The 19,289-nt window shown below is 40.6% G+C and overlaps 1 protein-coding gene and 1 long non-coding RNA gene across 3 annotated transcripts in view; one reads left to right on the plus strand and one right to left on the minus strand.

The window, feature by feature from the left end:
* Nucleotides 1–19,289, plus strand: part of LOC110980887 (ras-related protein Rab-26-like) — a 45,989-nt gene that overhangs the window by 20,379 nt on the left and 6,321 nt on the right. The window contains exons 4-6 of the mRNA XM_022237942.2: nucleotides 3,332–3,451; nucleotides 17,174–17,296; nucleotides 19,071–19,147. Coding sequence (XP_022093634.1) covers nucleotides 3,332–3,451; nucleotides 17,174–17,296; nucleotides 19,071–19,147 — 320 coding nt within the window. The remainder of the gene's footprint in view (nucleotides 1–3,331; nucleotides 3,452–17,173; nucleotides 17,297–19,070; nucleotides 19,148–19,289) is intronic.
* On the minus strand, nucleotides 6,387–12,842 carry LOC147798651 (uncharacterized). 2 transcript variants are annotated; one of them, XR_015425925.1, is made up of 4 exons: nucleotides 12,512–12,842; nucleotides 7,726–7,895; nucleotides 7,270–7,480; nucleotides 6,387–6,908 (listed from the first exon to the last, which is right to left on the minus strand). It is a non-coding gene; the product is annotated as an uncharacterized LOC147798651 (long non-coding RNA). The 2 variants fall into 2 exon arrangements; XR_015425926.1 differs by lacking the exon at nucleotides 6,387–6,908 and having other exon boundaries at nucleotides 7,118–7,480.

Consider the following 19,289-nt stretch of genomic DNA (forward strand, 5'->3'; position numbering starts at 1 on the left):
TGTCTTTGTTACATCCAAAACTTTTACCACCTGTCATGACCTGTAGAGTCGGTCATTTACTCTGTAAAAACACACACCTCTGTATTCAGCCTTGCAAGATGTATAATTTGGAATCCACATGCAGGGAAATAACCGTTCACTTTTATGGAACCCACGTAACAATGGACACTGCCAAAATTGTGCTCCAACCTCATGGAATGACCCATGTACTGGGGGTACAGCAGACCAGAATTGGTACTGTAATGGTATACATGTACACTGTACTGGTAGGTTGATAACTTTGTGTAGCTGATGGTGGCAAGATGATCTCATTTAAGAAGATAAATTCATCAGAAAATTGTCTCAATTAAGGACAAATGGCATCAGTGCTCAAAAAGTGCACATCTATTACAGGTACATGTGCATGTTTGTAGGCTAGACTCCAGCATACAGGCACCGGTAATTGTGTGCTCTTCAGGAAAATTGGATATCCCTCTCAATGCCGGACATTTGAAATCCCCCCCTCTCATTTTTACTTTTCGTATGCATTGCTCATGCGTTTTATAGTAGAAATGGTACAAAGTTCCTGTATACATGTGTACATGTATATTCTTAAATGTTCGTGATGCACATTTTAAAATTTTCCGGCTACATTGTGAAAGGCCCAAAAAAAGACTTCATTAAATATTGTGGTCCTATTTACTGAAATATGACCCACTTTGTGGAAATATGTCATAAGGCATTTTTTTTTCTATTCCAATAATTTATTCTTAGTTTGTGTACAAAAGAGCAATTTCACCTTTTTTTGTGTTGGCATCCTGGTGAAAATAGACGCAGGGAGTTGATCACTGAAAATGTTCCTATTACTCATTGACATTTTTACAAGATTCTTTTGAAGGCCTTTATCTCAAGATTGTCTCCGGGGACTTGTGCCTCATTGTCACAAATAATAAAAGAAAAATTGAGGGAAAAACATGGATAGCCTCCTTCTCAGCCACTCCAAAACTCCCCTCCCCCCCCAGCTTTTGTAAGCACTACAGGCCGGCAATTTTATTGATGAAAGTGAGCACATTCATGTGTCCAAAATGTGCAGCACTGTTGGCTGGGGGAAAGAAAAAGACAGAGGGATAATTGAATGGGTTTGTGGGAGGGTAAGCAGAGTTGTTGTTGCTCTGCTTACTAGATCATATTGATTCAAAGTGCCGGGATCCGGAAAGCCGGGAGATCTCGTCTTAAGTTGGCAAGCCTCACAAATTGAGGTGCCGTGACGTCACGGCGGGCATTGACATCCCAAGGGTGTTTGCCTTTGAACACTGTCGGCGCTCGGTGAATGACGGCGATAGGCTCGGTGCCTTGGCATGTTGTCGTCATGTGGCAGAGCGCTCAGTTAAACCAATCACTTCTGGCCTGTTTGTAATGTATGGTGCGGATTTGTGGTGTTTGTTTTTGGTGACAGAAGGTTGTGCGTGCACTCACCAGGTGTTCAAATAGACCAAAATACCAATTGCTGAACTTTAGTAGGTACATGTAATAGAATATTTTTTTTTTAGTGAAAAATGTTTTTGGTGGTCAATGGTGTGTATTGCACATTGAATTCAAAAAGGATATACATGCATATATCCTGTTATTCAAGATTTTGATAGCCAGGCTTTGTATTTCCAGTATGTACACAGATATAAATTCCACTAAGAGAATTATTTCATTTAATGTACATCTACATTCTATTTGAGTTCAACATGTCACACACATATACGGGCTTCCACACCAATGGTGCCTCATTGGTCAAATGTGTGTGCTTTCTTATGGTGCTCAGTGAACCGTGGGCCCCCACTGGCTCCATAGAAAAGTGCACAGGTGAACAAATAGTGGCATCAGTAGTACAGAGGACTGTAACAATTCTGGTTTGTAACAAAATCGAATAAAATGGAATAATGGTGACATTTCAGATTTTCGGGAAGACTATTGGATAGATACCGGTACACTGTACACTGTTTGGCTTGAATAACAACACGGAAGCATTCAATTGAAATCGGTCAGTGGGCACAGTGTATGGTTTACACTAGCTGTGTTTTTATCAACATCTTTGATACATGTACATGATTGCATCTGTCATCCCTTTCTGAATTTGCACTTAGGCAGCAACCGTGGTACACTGGCCAAGCAGTGGGTGGCTGGTGTGATTACAGATGCAATTAAAAGGGATTAATGCACTAGCAGGAATGACCAAATTTGCACAGAAGATTTACGATGATTGAGTGTCTGACCTTTAGGTTTAGTTCTGTGTCTTAATGTGAATATTATAAGTGCTGTCTGTGCCCAGAATGTTGAAAAAAAGCTGGATGATGGATGGAGCATGTAAATTGCAGTTAACTCTTTGTAGATGTAACACTACTTGAAGGGCTTGGATGAGGGGGACTGATCAGTCCACTTTCGCTGAACTGTGTTTCAAGTACATGTATTTGTAGTGGAATGAAAAGGAGTGATAAGTCACAGGCGCTGGAGTGGTTGTATGTTTGTGTGAGATTAGTCTGAGACAGTGTGTACTTCATGAAAACTTGTGCATGTTCCAGTTAGCTCCCAATCACTGCCTTTTTTTGTAAATTTAAATTTGTCCATTTTTGTTGATTTGAGAACCTTTTCATGCAGGTTTTAAGTAATATTATGATTTACATTTCTAATTTGCCGTGCAGATGCATGTAATAGATTTACGCATGCACGTGTACAATGTACATTTTCCAGTGTGATTGGGAGCTACCAGTAGGTGGGGAGGAACGGTTTGAAACTCCACAGAAAAGTGTACATGTGCAGTTCAGTGTGACATCATCAGTACTCAGGCCTGTTGATGTCTTGATACTGTTCATGTACATGTACAGACTGCTAGATGTACATGTACATGTATGGTACCGGTACATGTACTGTAAATGGACATGGACATGTGGTCCATCATTTTACAGTTAGCCTTTGAAAAAGATTTTTTCACACACATGTTCGGGTGAGAAATACAAGGCCTTTCAAAAGTCTAAATGCATTGCACATGTTGATTTATGCACATGTGGAGAGATGGCATTCAATCTGATTTCCCTAGGAAGCATTGATGTTTTCCTTTGTCATGGATGTTCAACCGTGGTTCAATATGCTTCAGTAGCCTCCTTCCCCTTTCCTCCCTCGTCGACATCTTGATCATGATGTTATCACGCCGCCAGGTCAGACCTTTACCGTTCGGGTTAACCCCCAACAGAGAAAGGCTGATTCACGTCTCAGTCTTCCCCATCTCCAACCCCTCAATTTACACTTACGTCTCTGTTTTTTCTTTTTTCTTGTTTTTTTTTTCCTTCTCCCCGGCCTTCTTTAGATCTGGGACACAGCTGGCCAGGAGAGATTTCGCAGCGTCACGCATGCATACTACCGGGACGCACATGCCCTTCTGCTGCTCTTTGATGTGACAAACAGACAATCTTTTGAGAATATCAGGGTGAGTGGCACCTGAGAAGAGGGCCGTCAGTTTGGTTGTTCTATTATTTATTGCCGTTCATGCTCTGCGCAAATCTTACTAGGAAAGTGCATTTGTTCGTGTACATTGTTTTTTGTTCAAGTGCACCAAACGTTGTAGATTTCTTGTACCAGTGTTTTGTGTCTAAACTGAGCTGTTGATTTACCAATTTCTCAAGTTCATCCTGTAGCTAGCCAGGATTAAAAATTTTTTAAATGTCAGATCAAAATTAAAATCTGAACATTTTTGGCTCAATGAGAAATTTGAAAACATGCCTTTCTGAAGATATTTATAGAAGGGACTCTGTGCAAACAGTTTAGAATAGCTGAGATCCTAGTGTGTTGGGTTTTCCCGATGAGATTTGTAACTACTGTTATATCATGTAGGCCAAGTGGCATTCCACTGCTTGATTTCTCTTGTGGTAGGTACCAGGGGCCAGATGATAAATTAATCAGAACTTCAGAAATTTTTTTTCTCGGTGGTTTTTCGTGCACACCAAAGTGTTGTTGGAGACGTGTCTGAGACTTTAAACAAAGTGTACGCTCAGCAATACGGGTGATTCACAATAAAGTGCGCCACCAAGAGTTTGTTGCAGACAGGCCACTTTCCAAGTTCATGGTCGACATGCTGCCGCGATTGAGTGTAACTACATGTACATGTATATATTTGATTGATTGAGTTCGTCCCTGCACCACATATAAAAGCATCATTTTGACTACCTAACACCCATTCGCAATAAGCAATTTTGAATTTTCAACCGAGATAAACAAACATTTGGAAAAATGAAAGTTTCCATTAGTGAAAGAGACTACATGTATGTCGACTATTTATCCCATGATGCACTATGAAAGACCTCTCCATGATAACCTCATGGTGGTGAACTGCATTGTGAACGCCCGTATTGAATCAAAGAAAAATTTCTTAATGTTACAAAAGAACAACCATGAAACGTGTACAGTGTACATGTAGATGTACCATACTGTTGTCAGTTTCAAAGAGGACACCAGCATCTGTGATAGGTTGATGACAGAGAGCTTGAATTTCAATTAGGAATAGTCTTCGTTATGTGTCTTGGGTAACACTAAAGATTACAATTAAAAAACAATTCGCCATACAGACTCCAGACTAGCATGATTGATTTGTCTGCCCAGCATAAATTTTACAAGTACGTGCGTGTACATCGTACAACACATGAATGTTATAATGCATTACCTTCAGGTGTAGTGGTGTACACGTCTTGTTGCGTCTATTCATTTTTTACAGTATGTGTATATGGGTCATTCCATGAGGTTGGGGCATGTACATGTACCGGGTACATCTTGGGTTGAAAATTGCAAGAGTTTTTCGGAATGTTGTTCCGAATAATGAAGTAATGATCTGGAAAGTTGTCAAGGTGAGGGCAAAAATCTGTCAACTGAAAGGCAACATATACATGTACATGTACGGCTCTTATTTTGTATTTATGTAGATTTTTTCCGATTAATACATGTATATTGTGTGGATTAATTATTTCTGCTGGACAGGGTCTTCATTTGAAGTAGAGATTTTAATTTGTCTGACAACCCAAGCATAGCGATTCCACACTGTGCCTGGCCATGCTGCACGATTGAACAACTACATGCATGGGTTTGTGCGCTGTCTGGATGCTTGCAATGTCTTGGTCTCTAAGCCTCCACGTACGGAGCATTATGGTGCATTCTGCATTAATTAGTGGACGTGAATGGAGATTGTTTGACAAGCTGCTCTGACATCCATTAACAGTAACACGATGGTGGTTGAATTGTTTGAGATTGTGACGTTTTGAAGTCAGGCCTGAATCAACTGTCTTCATTGGGAAGCAATTTTGGATTGTGTTCCTTGAATCTTATTTGATGTAATATGTTAAATAGGGCAGTGACAGTAGGCACCATACCGGTACCTCACTTTTGTCAAATGTTGCTCAAAACATTTTGATATTTATTATGACTTGTTAATTCTTCATCAGCATTAATGACATTATTTTGTAATCAATTTTTAATTCAGTGGTTTCATTTTTCTTCTCAGGTGCCAAAGTAAAACAGTAAACCTCACTTTCAATTCAATATGGCCAACCTGTGAGGCCAACAGAGCATTTCTTGTGCTACTTGATCTTCATGAAGATTGGGTGACAGGCCAATTTCCTAAAAGTGTCCATATTCACGTTAATGTCCCCCCAAAAAACAAAATTCAACACCCTTTTGGTGCATGGTCATTACACTTCATGATGTACAGTGTACATCGATACACAGTACTTCTGGGTAGGAAAACTTGTATGGCCGATGCAGCAAGGATGTTGCTAATCACTCATTGACCCACTTGTTAGCACATCCAGGCGCATTGGGTGTTTTGTCAATTTCAGTTATGCTTCCATGATATGTACATGTATGGGTATGTCTGTGCTCTGAAAAAAAACGAGACCTGAGAGCCAGAGTTGATTCAGTGTCTGTTAAAAATTGCAAAAAAACAAGCAGACTGTATTTTGTCATCTCAGTGAATTATACATTCCAGAATTTTTGTCACAACAAATCAAAAGAGGTACCTGTACATGTACTTTCTCCTAAAATGTGAAAAGAGACAGCAGCACTGGCAAAAGACGTGCCAAATATTGAGTGAAAATGATGTTCATTGAAAAGTTTGTCTGCTCCTTTGTACTTGGTCTCTGTCGGAGGACATAATCATTTCTGGTCCTGCAGTGGTTTTTTTTTGGGGGGGAGAGCACCTTAAATATGTTCCTGGTTATTCCTTTAATATCACCAACATGCTTCAGTTAGAGTTGTGAAAACACACACCTGGAGTGAGTGGAATGGGAGCATATGAAACAGGAAGACCTCTGGAAGTAGGAAAGGTCGTGATTGAGAGGTTTAATTAATGTACAGCTTGTGAATGTGGAAGCGCGGGTAGTGGAAGCCATTGGATTTTGGCTGCAGTTATTTTTTGTACAGTGCGTACATGTACAGGTGTCTCGGTGCATGTACATGTACGTGCATGTCTGGTTACCCTAAGTCACAGGCAGTTGGTTAAGACACTGCCTCATAATTAAATTCCCCTGTGGTCGGTGCCCTGGTTTCTCATCCTGTAAGGATGGACAAAAGGGAACGGGAATCAAAGCAGAGCATGTTAGGTGCCCGAAGGGAGGGAAAGAATGAAGACAAAAGTTTGATCAATCTGATGGTTGAGCCTGTGCGTTGGAGACCAAAAGCTGACAGGACGTAATGCCGATGACATTAATGGTCAGTTCCATTCTGTAGAAATCAGGCACTGCATGCTGTTTTTCCCCCCTGCTGAAACTGTGGGGGAGGATTGTGAAGCTGAAGGCAAGACAGTGCACCTGCGGTTAGAGCTCGTTAGGTTGATGAAAGTTGGTTTGACCGATGATGTTTTGAGTTAGCTTTGCAAGTGTTGTCTTGGAAGGACTTGTAGCCTGATGAAGAAAAGTGTCTAAAATGTCAATGACTTCAACGTCGCTGGGGGAAGGGGGTTGAGAGGTGGTAAGGGAGACATTTGGCCCCACCAAAAATTTAAACATAAGAAACATTTTTAAAAAGGGAGGAGGAAAAAGCAATAAAAATGTTTAAAATACATGAAAATCTCCAAGTTGCTTGAAAAACAAAAGCCCTCAAAATTGACCCCTCCTATTGCTTAGCTGATGAGTGCTTTGCTATTCCCTTCTTCTCCCTGTCTCTGGAAATTTCCCTCCCCTGGGAAAGTGTGCTTTGCTGCCCCCCCCCAAAAAAATCCTGCCAACGCCCATGGGAGATAAGCTGTGTGTAAGGTACACTTACATGGACAGATCATTACTGTGAGATGGTGGTACATTGCATGTGTATGGTAGTCTTTGCAACAGCAGTCTTGTCTCCAGACACGTTTTGTGCACTCTTCATCTGTGTCCTCTTGTGGAGCAGTGTTTCCCCTGCCTATTCAATTGTGATGCGGCCCACCTCACTGATTTTAGCGACCACCTCAGGCTTCTCTGTTGAATTTTACCACCTCACACTTACAGTAGACAAAGATGGAAGGAAAAAGCAACAAAAGTCAGATAATTTGAAATAAAATCGGTTTTAAATCATTCAGAATGATAAGGAAGGACATTGAATACAAGATGGATTTATTTTAGATGAAAAATTTGGATTACATGTAAATGTGTCATATCAAATTTATTTTAGGCTTTTTTAAAAACACTCGCTTATGTTTTAGGCTCTAACTTTTTGGCAAAACTTGTTGAAGCACCTCACACCTACCAGTACCCCAGGGGGGACCCTGCTGCAGAGTTCATGGAGCTGGTCAAATTGGTGTAGGTAAAGCACCAGAAAGTGAAGGTAAACACAACACATCTCAGACTGTGTCACGCGCTTTAGTTTACAGTCCCCAAGAAAAGCCAAAGATGAGTACATACCAGCACATGTATGTCCTGTAAGGATAAAAATGTACATGTACAGCATAGCAGTATGTAAACTTGAATAGTTTTGAAACAAGCATCATTGGGGACTCGTACATTGTACATATATACTAAGAACAAAACAGCCGCACATGTATATATCTGTCTTATCAACTAAATAATATTGTATTTGCAGCAGCAATTGCAGATCTGGTTTACCATTGATTCAGATACTGGAAACCCCAAGCACAGTCACTGACTCAAAATCTCATCACACGAAAGCTGGGAATCGCATTCCCCACCTCATAAACATGTACTTTGCCAATCCATCGCACAACGTTCACTTGTACTTGAGAGTCGTACAGTGATGGGGCTTATGGTGGTGATCTGAGAAGTGAAGTCATTCAGCATTGCTTTCAGGCTGTTTTCTCCACGGTGTTGCTGCAGTCCTTTGTTGTCTCTACAAACTGTTCAGTCTCACAAGTATTTTTACCCCGTTAGGAAGAATACGTAGATGGGGAAATAAACTTGCTGTGCTTAGGTTAGACCTGCATATCAGTGGTCAGTGGTGCTGAGCTCACTTTGAACTACAAAACTCTCCAGTAAAAAAAGTCGCGTCTTCAAAATTATTTGGAAGAAAATGCTTTGTGTGCATTGCTTATAAAATTGATTAGATGAAATGTTTCATTTCTGTGGGTGTGTGGACTTTAGCCTTGGTCTTCGACCAGCATACCCTTTAAAGCATTTCAACATGTGCATGTTTGTAAATGGCCTGTCAGGGGGTGAGGGCTGATGTACGGGAATCTAGTCACCCATTTCATTGGCCCAAAAATGCTTCTGTTACCCATGAAACTGTTTCTGACACCAACTTACCGTTTTTTCTACATTCATATGTAGGGCTGTGCCACATATCTGAATATTTGATCAGTTATCAAATATTTGAATATTACATGTTTATTTTGAATTTGAATATTCGAATGCAACATTCAGTAAAAGAAAGGTAGAATTATTTTTTGTTTTAAATGAGAAAAATTGCACCATGGAAGCTTGTTCAAAGCAGATTCAGATGAAAAGTGACAGAAATCTTAACGATTCAAAAAGTAAATTTGTCATGAAAAAAATTAAAAGAACTAGAAATTTTCAACGGGACAAGAAGTATTGTTCGTCTCCAAATCTTGCTAAATCGTGACTGGAGATACTCATAGACGTGACAAGCTATTATAGTGATTATAATATATATAGACAATTGCGTGTGTTATTGCAACGGATTTTGTGTATGGTTTGTTCATCAACAATCTGCTGGTAGGTACCACCTAGTATTCAGGTATTTGATCGAATTTAAGGTTGAATATTCGAACAGTGAATTATTTGAATTGATCTCAGCCCTATTTATATGGCCGTTGTTTAGACCAAATTGTCTTTAGTTTTAACATTTCACTGGGAGTTTCCTATCCCTCCCTGAAATACGTATATTGATAATCTCAAATGATTCACTTTCATAATTATTGAATATTTGGGTGTAATTAACAATACAAATTCAAATTAATAATACAGTTTCTTTGGTTAGTGCCACGTGACTGTTGCGTTGGTGTGGATGGATCTGGGTTCATAGCAGTCATTAAATTCCTTTAAAATCTTTATAGTTTATTGTCATAAAATTCCTGGAAAAGTCATTAAAAGTGTATAAAGTCATTAAAAGTCATTAAATATTCATCTTTCACATCTTGCACGTGCATTTCAAGACACATTTCATTATTTTGTGTTAAGTGTGCCAATCTGCGAATCATGGACAGTTATTATTATGTCAAAGCCCCCTGATGTCACATCAAAGGAGAATTGCACCTATGGAAGTCATTAAAAAAGTCTTTGAAAATATACCATAAAAGTCATTAAACGTCCCTGAATCTTTTGTGGTTTTGACACTATGAACCCTGTAGATGGGGAACTTGTGCTTTAGTCTTTGGAGTTCATGTGGATTAGTCCAGAGGTTCTATGGTAGATTGCCCAAATGTGCCATCTCACAGGGCAAGGATGCATTCACAGTGCATTTGGAAAGCGAATCCCGCATGGAGCATGCATCATCCCTTGGTGTCTTGGGGAACAACTCATGCAGACTGCCTGCACCGGCGTGGGCGGCAGCGACGAGTCCATAGGTTGACTGCCGGAGTCAATTATGCATCAGATCCTGTCGCCAGGATTTGGTTGTCGTCTGGGTTTTTTTAAAGGCAGAGAAGATTCAGTGACTGGATGAAGATGGCCATTCCTGATATTGTTTGAGAGAGCTGTCACTGCCCGGTTTGTTGACAAAAAGAGTGGTACTCCTTAGATCAGTGATGGGAGAGCTAATTGCAGTCAATGTTGTATTGATGTCTTGCTACCTTCTCCCACTGTAGGTTAACCATATGCTGCCAGGTAAATCGAAGTTGCTTGATGAGTTCCCGCGGGATTTTCAAGATTTCCCATTTTCCAAATTCTTCAAAAATTCATAACTTCATTTACTGGACATTGACACCCACACAAATGACTGTCTGTGGCTACTCTAATCTGACAGGCAAAACATCTAATGATGCCCGAGGATTTCAGCCAGGCCTGCCACCTTGTAAAGAGAGCCCAGATTGTGTGGTGGTCCGTAATTTTCGTTTGTTGCCGAAACTGGCCCAGTGCACTGCTGGCGTCTTTTCAAATGCGTCCAGAGTAGCATGCAGCGGTATTGTATCGCTCATCACTGGAGCGCTTTTGGCCCCGGTCGTAATCTGCTTGCGCTGAATGCCACAAATGGTGGTATACTGTTTCAAAACAATGACTGATTTCCTCCGCTATTGACAACTGAAAAAATGTTGGCAATTCCCAGCAGCCCAGTCTTTTGTTCCGAGTACATTCTTTTGTTACAAGGCTCAGCTCCTGTGTCTGATTTCGGGCTCCCTGGCTATGGTCACAAACCTAAGGTCTCGGGTACCGGGCACCCCGGCATCAAGTGGTTAATTAGTTTCCAAAAGATTGAACAGTGACGAGAAAGTAAGGATGAAGAAATTGCCAATAATCCTATTCAGTGTACATATACATGTACATGGGCAATAAAGAGCAGGCTGTTATACATGTACATTGTTCATGTACTGTAGGTTGCCCAAAAATTCCAAATACTTCCCCAAGTTGTTTGCAATTTTCTACAAGTCCAAGAACATTTTCCACAAGCCCAAAAAAGGAAGGTCTCTGAAAATTGTTCTTTACCAACAGAATTTATTCCATAGTGCCTCTGCAAAAACAAAATATGATTTCCAGTTACCACACTTCGTTTTTATATCAAGCTGCGCTGAGAGAATTTGCTACTTCTTTGTCGTGTAAGATGTTTAAACTTTCCCTTCGTGACATTTACAGACTCGCAGCACACAGTGGGTTTTCTACCGAGTATTACATCTGCCTTGTTTGAGTTGCAGATGAGTTTTCTAGCTAGGGATAATCCTGGAATAAGCAGGAATAAGAAGGGATGTACACGTAGATGTACTGTACCCAGTACGTGTACATTGCATTCAGTCTCAGAATTTTCATGTGCATTTTTCCCAGTGCCTCCTGGGCAAGTGATCAGGGTATTAGATGCACGTATGTTACAATATTCATGGATTAAGACAAGCATTGCCTCGCTGGCTTTGGAGGGATTATGTTGTTCAGTTGTGGAAAATTGACATTTAGTAGGCCAGAGTTCAAGCTGGGAGTGGGGAAACAGGTTGCCCAAGCTCGCTTGTACACGTATGTGTACATGGATCTCTGGTTTCTTGATCAACCCTTTGAAGGAATTAGGAAAAGAGGGCTTTTGAAGACAGTAAAATAGTGGAAGTCCCGATTTTTGTCACTTACCGGTAAAGTCATGGTCTCACATTTGCAGCTGACCATTGGAGAAATTGAGGAAATTGCCGGAAAGTTCACTTGGTTTAAATATACTCATACATGTAGTTATGGGACTGAGCTTCCTGTGAGATAATCCTTTTGGGCAAGCTATGATTTGGAAGAAAGCTATGAAAGAAGGCCATTCCCAATGTTGTGTCTATAGACATTTTGGAATTTGCCGATTGTTGTTTATGTTTAATGCAGTGAAGCAAACGCAAGCATTGAGAGTGACACGATGCACATGAGCGTAGTTGCCATAATTCGTTGATTCAGTGCACAACGTCGCATATAATGTACATACCGGGACACGTAAATGGATGTGGACTTCGGGCACAATTCAAAACATGACTCAGCAACTTTTGATTTGAAACCGAGATCCTAGAATATTGTTTCACTTGACATATTCCGGTACATACAGATTTCATTGAGCTCAAACTTGAGTTGTTAATCACTTTCTTTAGATTTTGAACATTTTCGTTGCCTGAAATGAACACACAGCTGTAATGCACAGTTGACAAATGACAGACTGTACATGTACCTTAAAAACAGAGTAGGGAAAAGAGAAGACTTGCCTCCTCCTCTTTGTCTGTTTTGTGCACATGTCTATGCAAGCTAGAGTTGTACAGCGACAGCATGAATTTTCTTGCTACATTTAGGTTTGGAGAAATTGATTTAGAACAAAGTAATAAGAAAACAGTGCCACTGCTATTCCCGGCTTGACTTCAAAAATTCTTTGGAAATACTGAAAACGATGCTTTTACACCTACCGGTATGCGTATTTCCTGTTTTTAGTTATGGTGTCCATTGTGTGTGCAGAGAACCGGGAAGAATGCCATTGATACTGGATATGTTGGATAAGATTACCACCTTGTGTGTGCATGCTTTTGTTATTACTCTCCTGGTAGTCTGCTCCCATGTGATGCCTTAATCATGTCAGTGTACATGTACATGTAGTTTGTGGGTCATTGCCTACTGCTAACAACTTTGTTACTCCAATTTCAGTGGAGTTGAAAATCAAAAATGCTTGAAAGAATTGGCAGTGCACTTTGGGAAGATTTTGGCTCTCCGATGCAAGATGTGGTTATGTGTTAAAATGGACAGAGTGGGCTTCGATGTTTCATTTTCTTTTCCCATCGTGTAAATGAAATGTACTTGATGGGGGTAAAATGTACCGTACATGTACATGGACAAATCTAGTTGAGTTCCACAGTGGAAGATTTGTTTATGGGCCTTCTACTGGTACATGTATGAAAACCTTGTGACTCATTTTCATTGATAGATATTTTGATAGATTTAAGTACATTTGTAAATATTCAAGAACTGCACAGACTTTTTAATAAGACAAACAGCGAAAACATGCCTCTACCATTATCAGACAAAAAGTACTCAATTTTCTGCTTCTGACTGAGCCGTTTTCAGTTGCACCGTTTTTTTTTTTCCCAGATAGAATCTTGTTTGTTCCAAAGACCAAGAAAGTCTGTCTCATATCAGGAATGAGAAGAAACTGATGTGTACATGTATATCTGTCTTTGATACAGTGTTTCACAGGAAATTTGCTTTTGGTTGGCCTTTCCCCGGCTGAATTTGACCCCAAATAACAGGAATATCGCCAGACTCGGGGAGAAAAACATGTTTTGCTGTAGTAGCTCCTGAATGCTTGACAGCCCACCTTTAATAGCCTGTCTGATCCACACAGTGAGGTAGCATAGTAGGGTAGTTTGCTCTGTTGTTGTGGGTGTCATTTGAGGTGAAAAGTGATTGAATCGCCCGAAAGTCTGACTGCTCTTGACAAAGTAAGTCTGCAGTTGGTACTGTTGCCTTTCTTTCCTTCTGTGAATGGGTAGGACAATTTTTTATGACCTTTTTTGGGTCTGTATTTTGTTTCGACAATTGGCCCAGTTTGGAATTCGCAGAACCTGGAGTCTGCTGACATTTTGAGGAGCAATTTTCTTGTAAAAGGAGAAACTTAATAGGGACTTTTACTGATCAAAGAGCTGTAGTCAGTTCCAAAAGACCCTTAAGAATGGGACCATTTGTCATAAGTTGAGATGTTGGTGTGTATTGACTTACCAAGGGCTGTCGCCTCAACATTTGTGATGTTGGACTCAGAGTGTTACTTGTAGTCGCACATGTTGGAAAGACTCGTCAAAGAAATAAAATGCTCATTTGCTACATTTCTGGTCCACAAAAAGAGATAAAATCATCTTCAGGACAGATTTTGTTTTCAGCTTTTGGGAAGGTCAATGATAACCTCAAATACATGTATGTGCAGTCAGAAATAGAGGTGTTTTCAGTGGTACAAGCGAGTGAGAACTGCTGACTGCAAGCTGTAGGAAATGATGGCTCAGTGTTTGGAATGCCGAAATGCTAGCCTCTCCGCCCTGAGTTGAATGGCTCCCTCACCGATAAAGAGGAGACAGGGTGGTGCGTTGTATTTCAAATGGGCCCCTGCATGTGTCAGGCTAGCACGCAAAGACCGTACGATCAAATAGAAATTGGCTGGACATGTTTAGCACATTGCAAGCCAAACTTGTATGAATTTATGTACACAAGTGGTCTGTTTTCACCAAAGGACTATCATTGCAGAACAGTCCTGGGTCCAATGTTATAGAGCTGCTTAAGAGAAGAATTTGCTCAAGTGTGAAAAAACCTTGCTTGACAAATCAGGTTACCAGCCAAAACTTCTTGTGATGTATATTGGTATTTTGTTTTGGAATGGTATTTACCTGTCTTTTGGTTAGCATGACAATCACGTAGAGTTTGAGCTGGTAACCTTTATTTATTAAGCAAAGTTTTTGTGCTTAAGCCAATTCTATGCTTAAGCAGCTCTATGAAATTGGCCCCTGGATTCAAGCCCTGTTAAATTTGCCTGCAAAGTTAGAACCAATTGCCAATGGAGGGGTGCCTTTTGTTTGCTTGAACCACTCTCATATGCTGGTAACTCGTAAAAGATATAAGTTTCCACGGCAAACACCTACACTTGGTTTTTTGCCGGGAAATTTTTGCTCCCTCCTCCATTGGTGGTAAAATTTAAAATTTGTCACTACATAAAGGAGACATGCATGTATAAACAGGTATAAACAATTCAAAGCCTTTTTAGAACCCTGATATACATGTAGCTAGTAGGGCGATTTTCTTTTTTGGGGGGCAGATCTAGACAGTATTTGTTTACTCAGCGGTACATTTTGTACAGTGGAGAGATATTGCATGGAGGACCCAAGTTGTAAGTCACGTCGAAGAGTATGTAGGTCAACTGGTAATCCGACTTACATGCACCTGTCGTGACCAAGGCTTTGAGGCTTGGCCATCAGTAAATATACATGTACATGTAGGTCCTCTGCTGCAGGGTTTAAAATTCACAGTCCGCTTGATAAAACGAACAAAATCCATTTACTCCGTGAAAGGTAAACACCGATTGGCTGAGTTTTTAAGTTTACTCTTCAAATGAACACATCTGAAATGCGATGTCAAACAGTGTCATTTAAATATACATGTACCAAAATGAAACCTGAGTATACACAGTCATGCTCTTATTAATAAGTACCAGTAGAAACAAGTCCTTCACACCTGTTTCCTCTAGCGGATCCAGCCACAAATTATAACCGTGGAAAACAGCTAGTTCACCTGGAAGACTTCCCCAACATGTATTTGAGACATTGAATTTGATTCTGCACGCCCCCTCCATCTCAGATTTCTACATCCAGGTACACTGTGCAGACCACAGAGTGAGGAATACTGACCCACAAACTATGAAAAGGTTACACATCCTCTGAGTGGCTCACTGAAATACCCTCCAGGATAGAGTTGTCTGGAGAAGACGTCGCATCGTTAACAGGCCGAGCTGAAGGTGTTAATATTCAACTGGGTTAATTCTTGTTCGGCCATCAGGGGAATCCACACAAGGAGGTGTGGACTGCCTCATCAGTGGGTGCAAATTGGCTCAGAGAGATAGGGTTCACCCCTTCCATGGATTCTTTTCAATAGAATGATGTGACTCATTTGAATGTATTTTACCTCAAGGGCCCATTTATAGATACCGACAATTACCAAATGCACTATTGGAAAGTGGAAACTGGTCTGCAGTGTGATGTTAACCTGTGGCGCTTAAGGCAGGCATGCTCAATATTCCAGTTACTGAGTGATGATTGGGCTATGCAGGGAGAATGGAAGGTATAACAAGGAAACGGTCAGTCTGTGACATCATACCTAATAAGGCGGCTGATTGGCCAGAATGTGCAATCCTGTTCATCACCTTGCATACAGTTTGTATACTTTCAGTATTGAAACGGTCCCATAGGAAACAAAAGCATTTAATTTTTTTAATGAGCAGAATATCCCCCATCAGTTACTGTGTAAATGGACCCCAACACGTACGTGTACTTTGCTTAAATTAGTGACGTGAGTTTGTTTACATACATGTAATTTACTCGGTGGCAGTTCAATTAAGGCAGTCGATGGAGGCAGATTGTCATGTTGCAAAACCGGGTAGGGCCCTTTAATACAGCGGCCATTAGACAAGACCCTTTAAACACGTGGGCAATAGAGGGCGCTAAACCAACTATCGTAGTATCGTGACAATACATGTGTAAAAGTTTGGCAAGAAACAAATCTTTAATATATCAGACAAATGTTACAACATTGAAATCATACTTGTGGTTTCTACATTGAATGGACATACATGTAATGTTCATACATGTGTGTACAGTAATTGGAAGTGAAGGCAATAGGTCAAACTTGTTGGTGACATTTGCCATGAAAAACTCTGCTCCTCACTGTTTGAATGGTTATCACTGTTGAAAAACGGTTGTTCATTTCACAAAAAAGGAATTTGATGGGCATTTTTTAAAGTTGTTGTGTTTTATTTTGCATTAGACAGAGCAGACCGATCTCCTTGTTTGATAGTTTGATGAAAAATAGACACCCCTTATGAGTGAAAACTTCTCATGGGTTGACATTTTGCAAGGTTCGTTTGTGGTCCTGTAGCTCACAAGTGGCCGTCCTTGTGACTCTGTTAGACCGTTTGGTGGGCCATACATGTACATTCTGGATGGATCCACCCTTCTCCACCCAGTATTTTCAGTAGTTGAAATGGTGAAACGGGTTCAGTGAGATGTAAAAACTCAGTTTGCTTCAGTACAAGTGCAGAACATGTGTTCTTTCCCCAGCAGAAAAAACTACCCTTAGGATTGTAATGTATTTAGTCTAAAGAGCATGTAAGGAAGGTTCGTTGTAGTCATTGTCATCAATATCATTTGCACATGGATATTGTCATATTTGTTGCGCAGGCTGTATTTGTCATGATTTCCGGATGGACAGGTGGCTAAGCTTGCCTGCTCCATTGTCATCAAGCCGTTGCAAGTGTTCAGTCAGTCATCTACCGTAGCTGGTTTCATCCTCTCTCTCTCCTTCCCAAATCTTATCTTCCTCAGGCGTGGGTGTCGGAGATCCATGAGTATGCCAACAATGATGTGGTGGTGATGTTGCTAGGCAACAAGTCGGACATGACATCAGAGAGGGTCGTCAAGAGGGAGGAGGCGGAGAAATTGGCCAAGGTGCTCAAACTTTTCAAATTCTTTGTGCATGTCAGTGCAGATGTGGTAAACACTTGAAATCATGTGTGCCACGGAGTAAAGGCCTTGTTCCGTTGAGCTCTGAACAACCTTTGTGTTAAATTTTTTCTTAAGTGATTTATTCACCGGTGGTTGGTGCTTATACAAGGACCATCTCCGGCCATATAGATGCATGTGCTCATTTAGATGTACTTGTGGCAGGAGGAAACTGTGATAAAGTACATTGCTCAGGAACACACACTTTTGGCTTGACCCCAACGAAAGGGAATTCTCTTTTAACAGGCTGAAAATAAAATAATAAGGTCAAACCCCGTCAAACAATCGTTTGTGTATGTACTTGCCCCCCAGACAGAATTGCAGTTATAAAATAGGAAAGACTTGTGTTTGTGAGACCTTTGGTCAGAATCACATTTCAAAATGAAGAGATCATGCATTTTCACTGTGTTTACATAAAGTACCTGAAGCATCCATTGGTCTGAAATTTCAGCAGGCCTATGTAAAATTATACTGTACGAAATGCACATACACGCAGACTTATAGTTGAGTACTTTTCGAGTACCCAGGTTCCCTGCCAAATACTGAACTGGTAAGAGGGAATAAAGCTGGAGTAAATTGGCATTTGATGGTAAATGGACAAAGGTAAGATTACAAACTAAAAGTTAGACTTCAGACACTTCCAGTTTTATAAAAAAAAATAAAGTTTTAAGGAGAAAGGTACTCAGAAAGTACTCAGCTGAGTACTTCTTTAGTACTTTGTCCTGAAAGCTTGATTTTTATCAAACAGTCATGGGTCTGAGATCATCATTTTTTTTTTGTAATCTTACCTTTGTGACTTCACCATCAAATGCCCACATGTATGTACTCCAGCTTTGTTCCTTCCTAACTTGTTAAACATTTGGCAGGGAACTTGGTAGTCGACTACAACACTGCTTACATGTATGTGTGTTCCATTTTAAGGATCGTAAACATGTATGCGTGTTTACAAGTAGAGTGTCTTGAAAAAGTACAACCTTGTCATACCTCCCCCCTCCAGCAGATCGGGGGGGGGCATAGCTGGAGGGAGAAATGTGGCTATTCTCCCCTTCCCATAAAGATGGAGCCAGAAAAAAATTGACTGAGAGGGAGGTGAAGGTCTGTTTCAGTTTTCTCTTCCTTCCAAATGTGCTTTAACCCCCTCCCATGCAGCCTCACCCTTCAAAACAGGCCATGAAAGGCTACGGACAAATATCTCTAGATCTTTGGCCTCCCCCCAAACAAATTTGGTTCTTTATAATCTGCCCTTGTCTCCCACCCACTGGATTTGATCCACAGTCTGGCAGAAGACTGCGGGCAAGAGGTCAAACTCTGACGTTGTTGCTCGAAACTGACCTTGGCCAAAACAGCCACGTTGAAGCTGGATCATAAGATGCCGAGTACAGTTACTCCACCGTTTCTATGGCAAAGATCCTCCTCTGACGTAGATAATCTCACAAAAGCTCTGGCCATCCCTTATTTCTTGCCTGGAGCATTTACATGATTGTCTTTGTTGTCACTGTTACCAAGTCGGCTAGTCTTACCTGAAGAATGGTGCAGCATGCACACATATGATGCAACAATAATTAAATGACGACTGTCAGATGAAGACGTGTGTTCAATTTGTCTTCCTTTCTTTACAAGTTAGTTCCTCTCCTCTAGGCATAAAAGAAAGCCTCTCTTTGCTTTCTTAACTGAATTTGGATGTTACCTTAATTTGCAATCTTTTTTTTTTTAATTTCAGGACAATGGTATTGCTTACATGGAAACCAGTGCAAAGACAGGACTTAACGTGGATCTCTCCTTTATGGCTGTCGCTAAGTAAGTTGCACATCCACACAGATGGGGTCGTGTAGTCATGGAAACTGATTTGAAGCAATATTGTAGACACAGTGGGCTTTCATGCCTCCAGTAACAAATAAAAGCAAGAAAACCAACCAAGATGACATCCACTTATTGCTTA

Source organism: Acanthaster planci, linkage group LG07 (genome assembly GCF_054643075.1).
Source record: "Acanthaster planci isolate LZ-2023a linkage group LG07, COTS_SCS, whole genome shotgun sequence".
Lineage (NCBI taxonomy): Eukaryota > Metazoa > Echinodermata > Asteroidea > Valvatida > Acanthasteridae > Acanthaster > Acanthaster planci.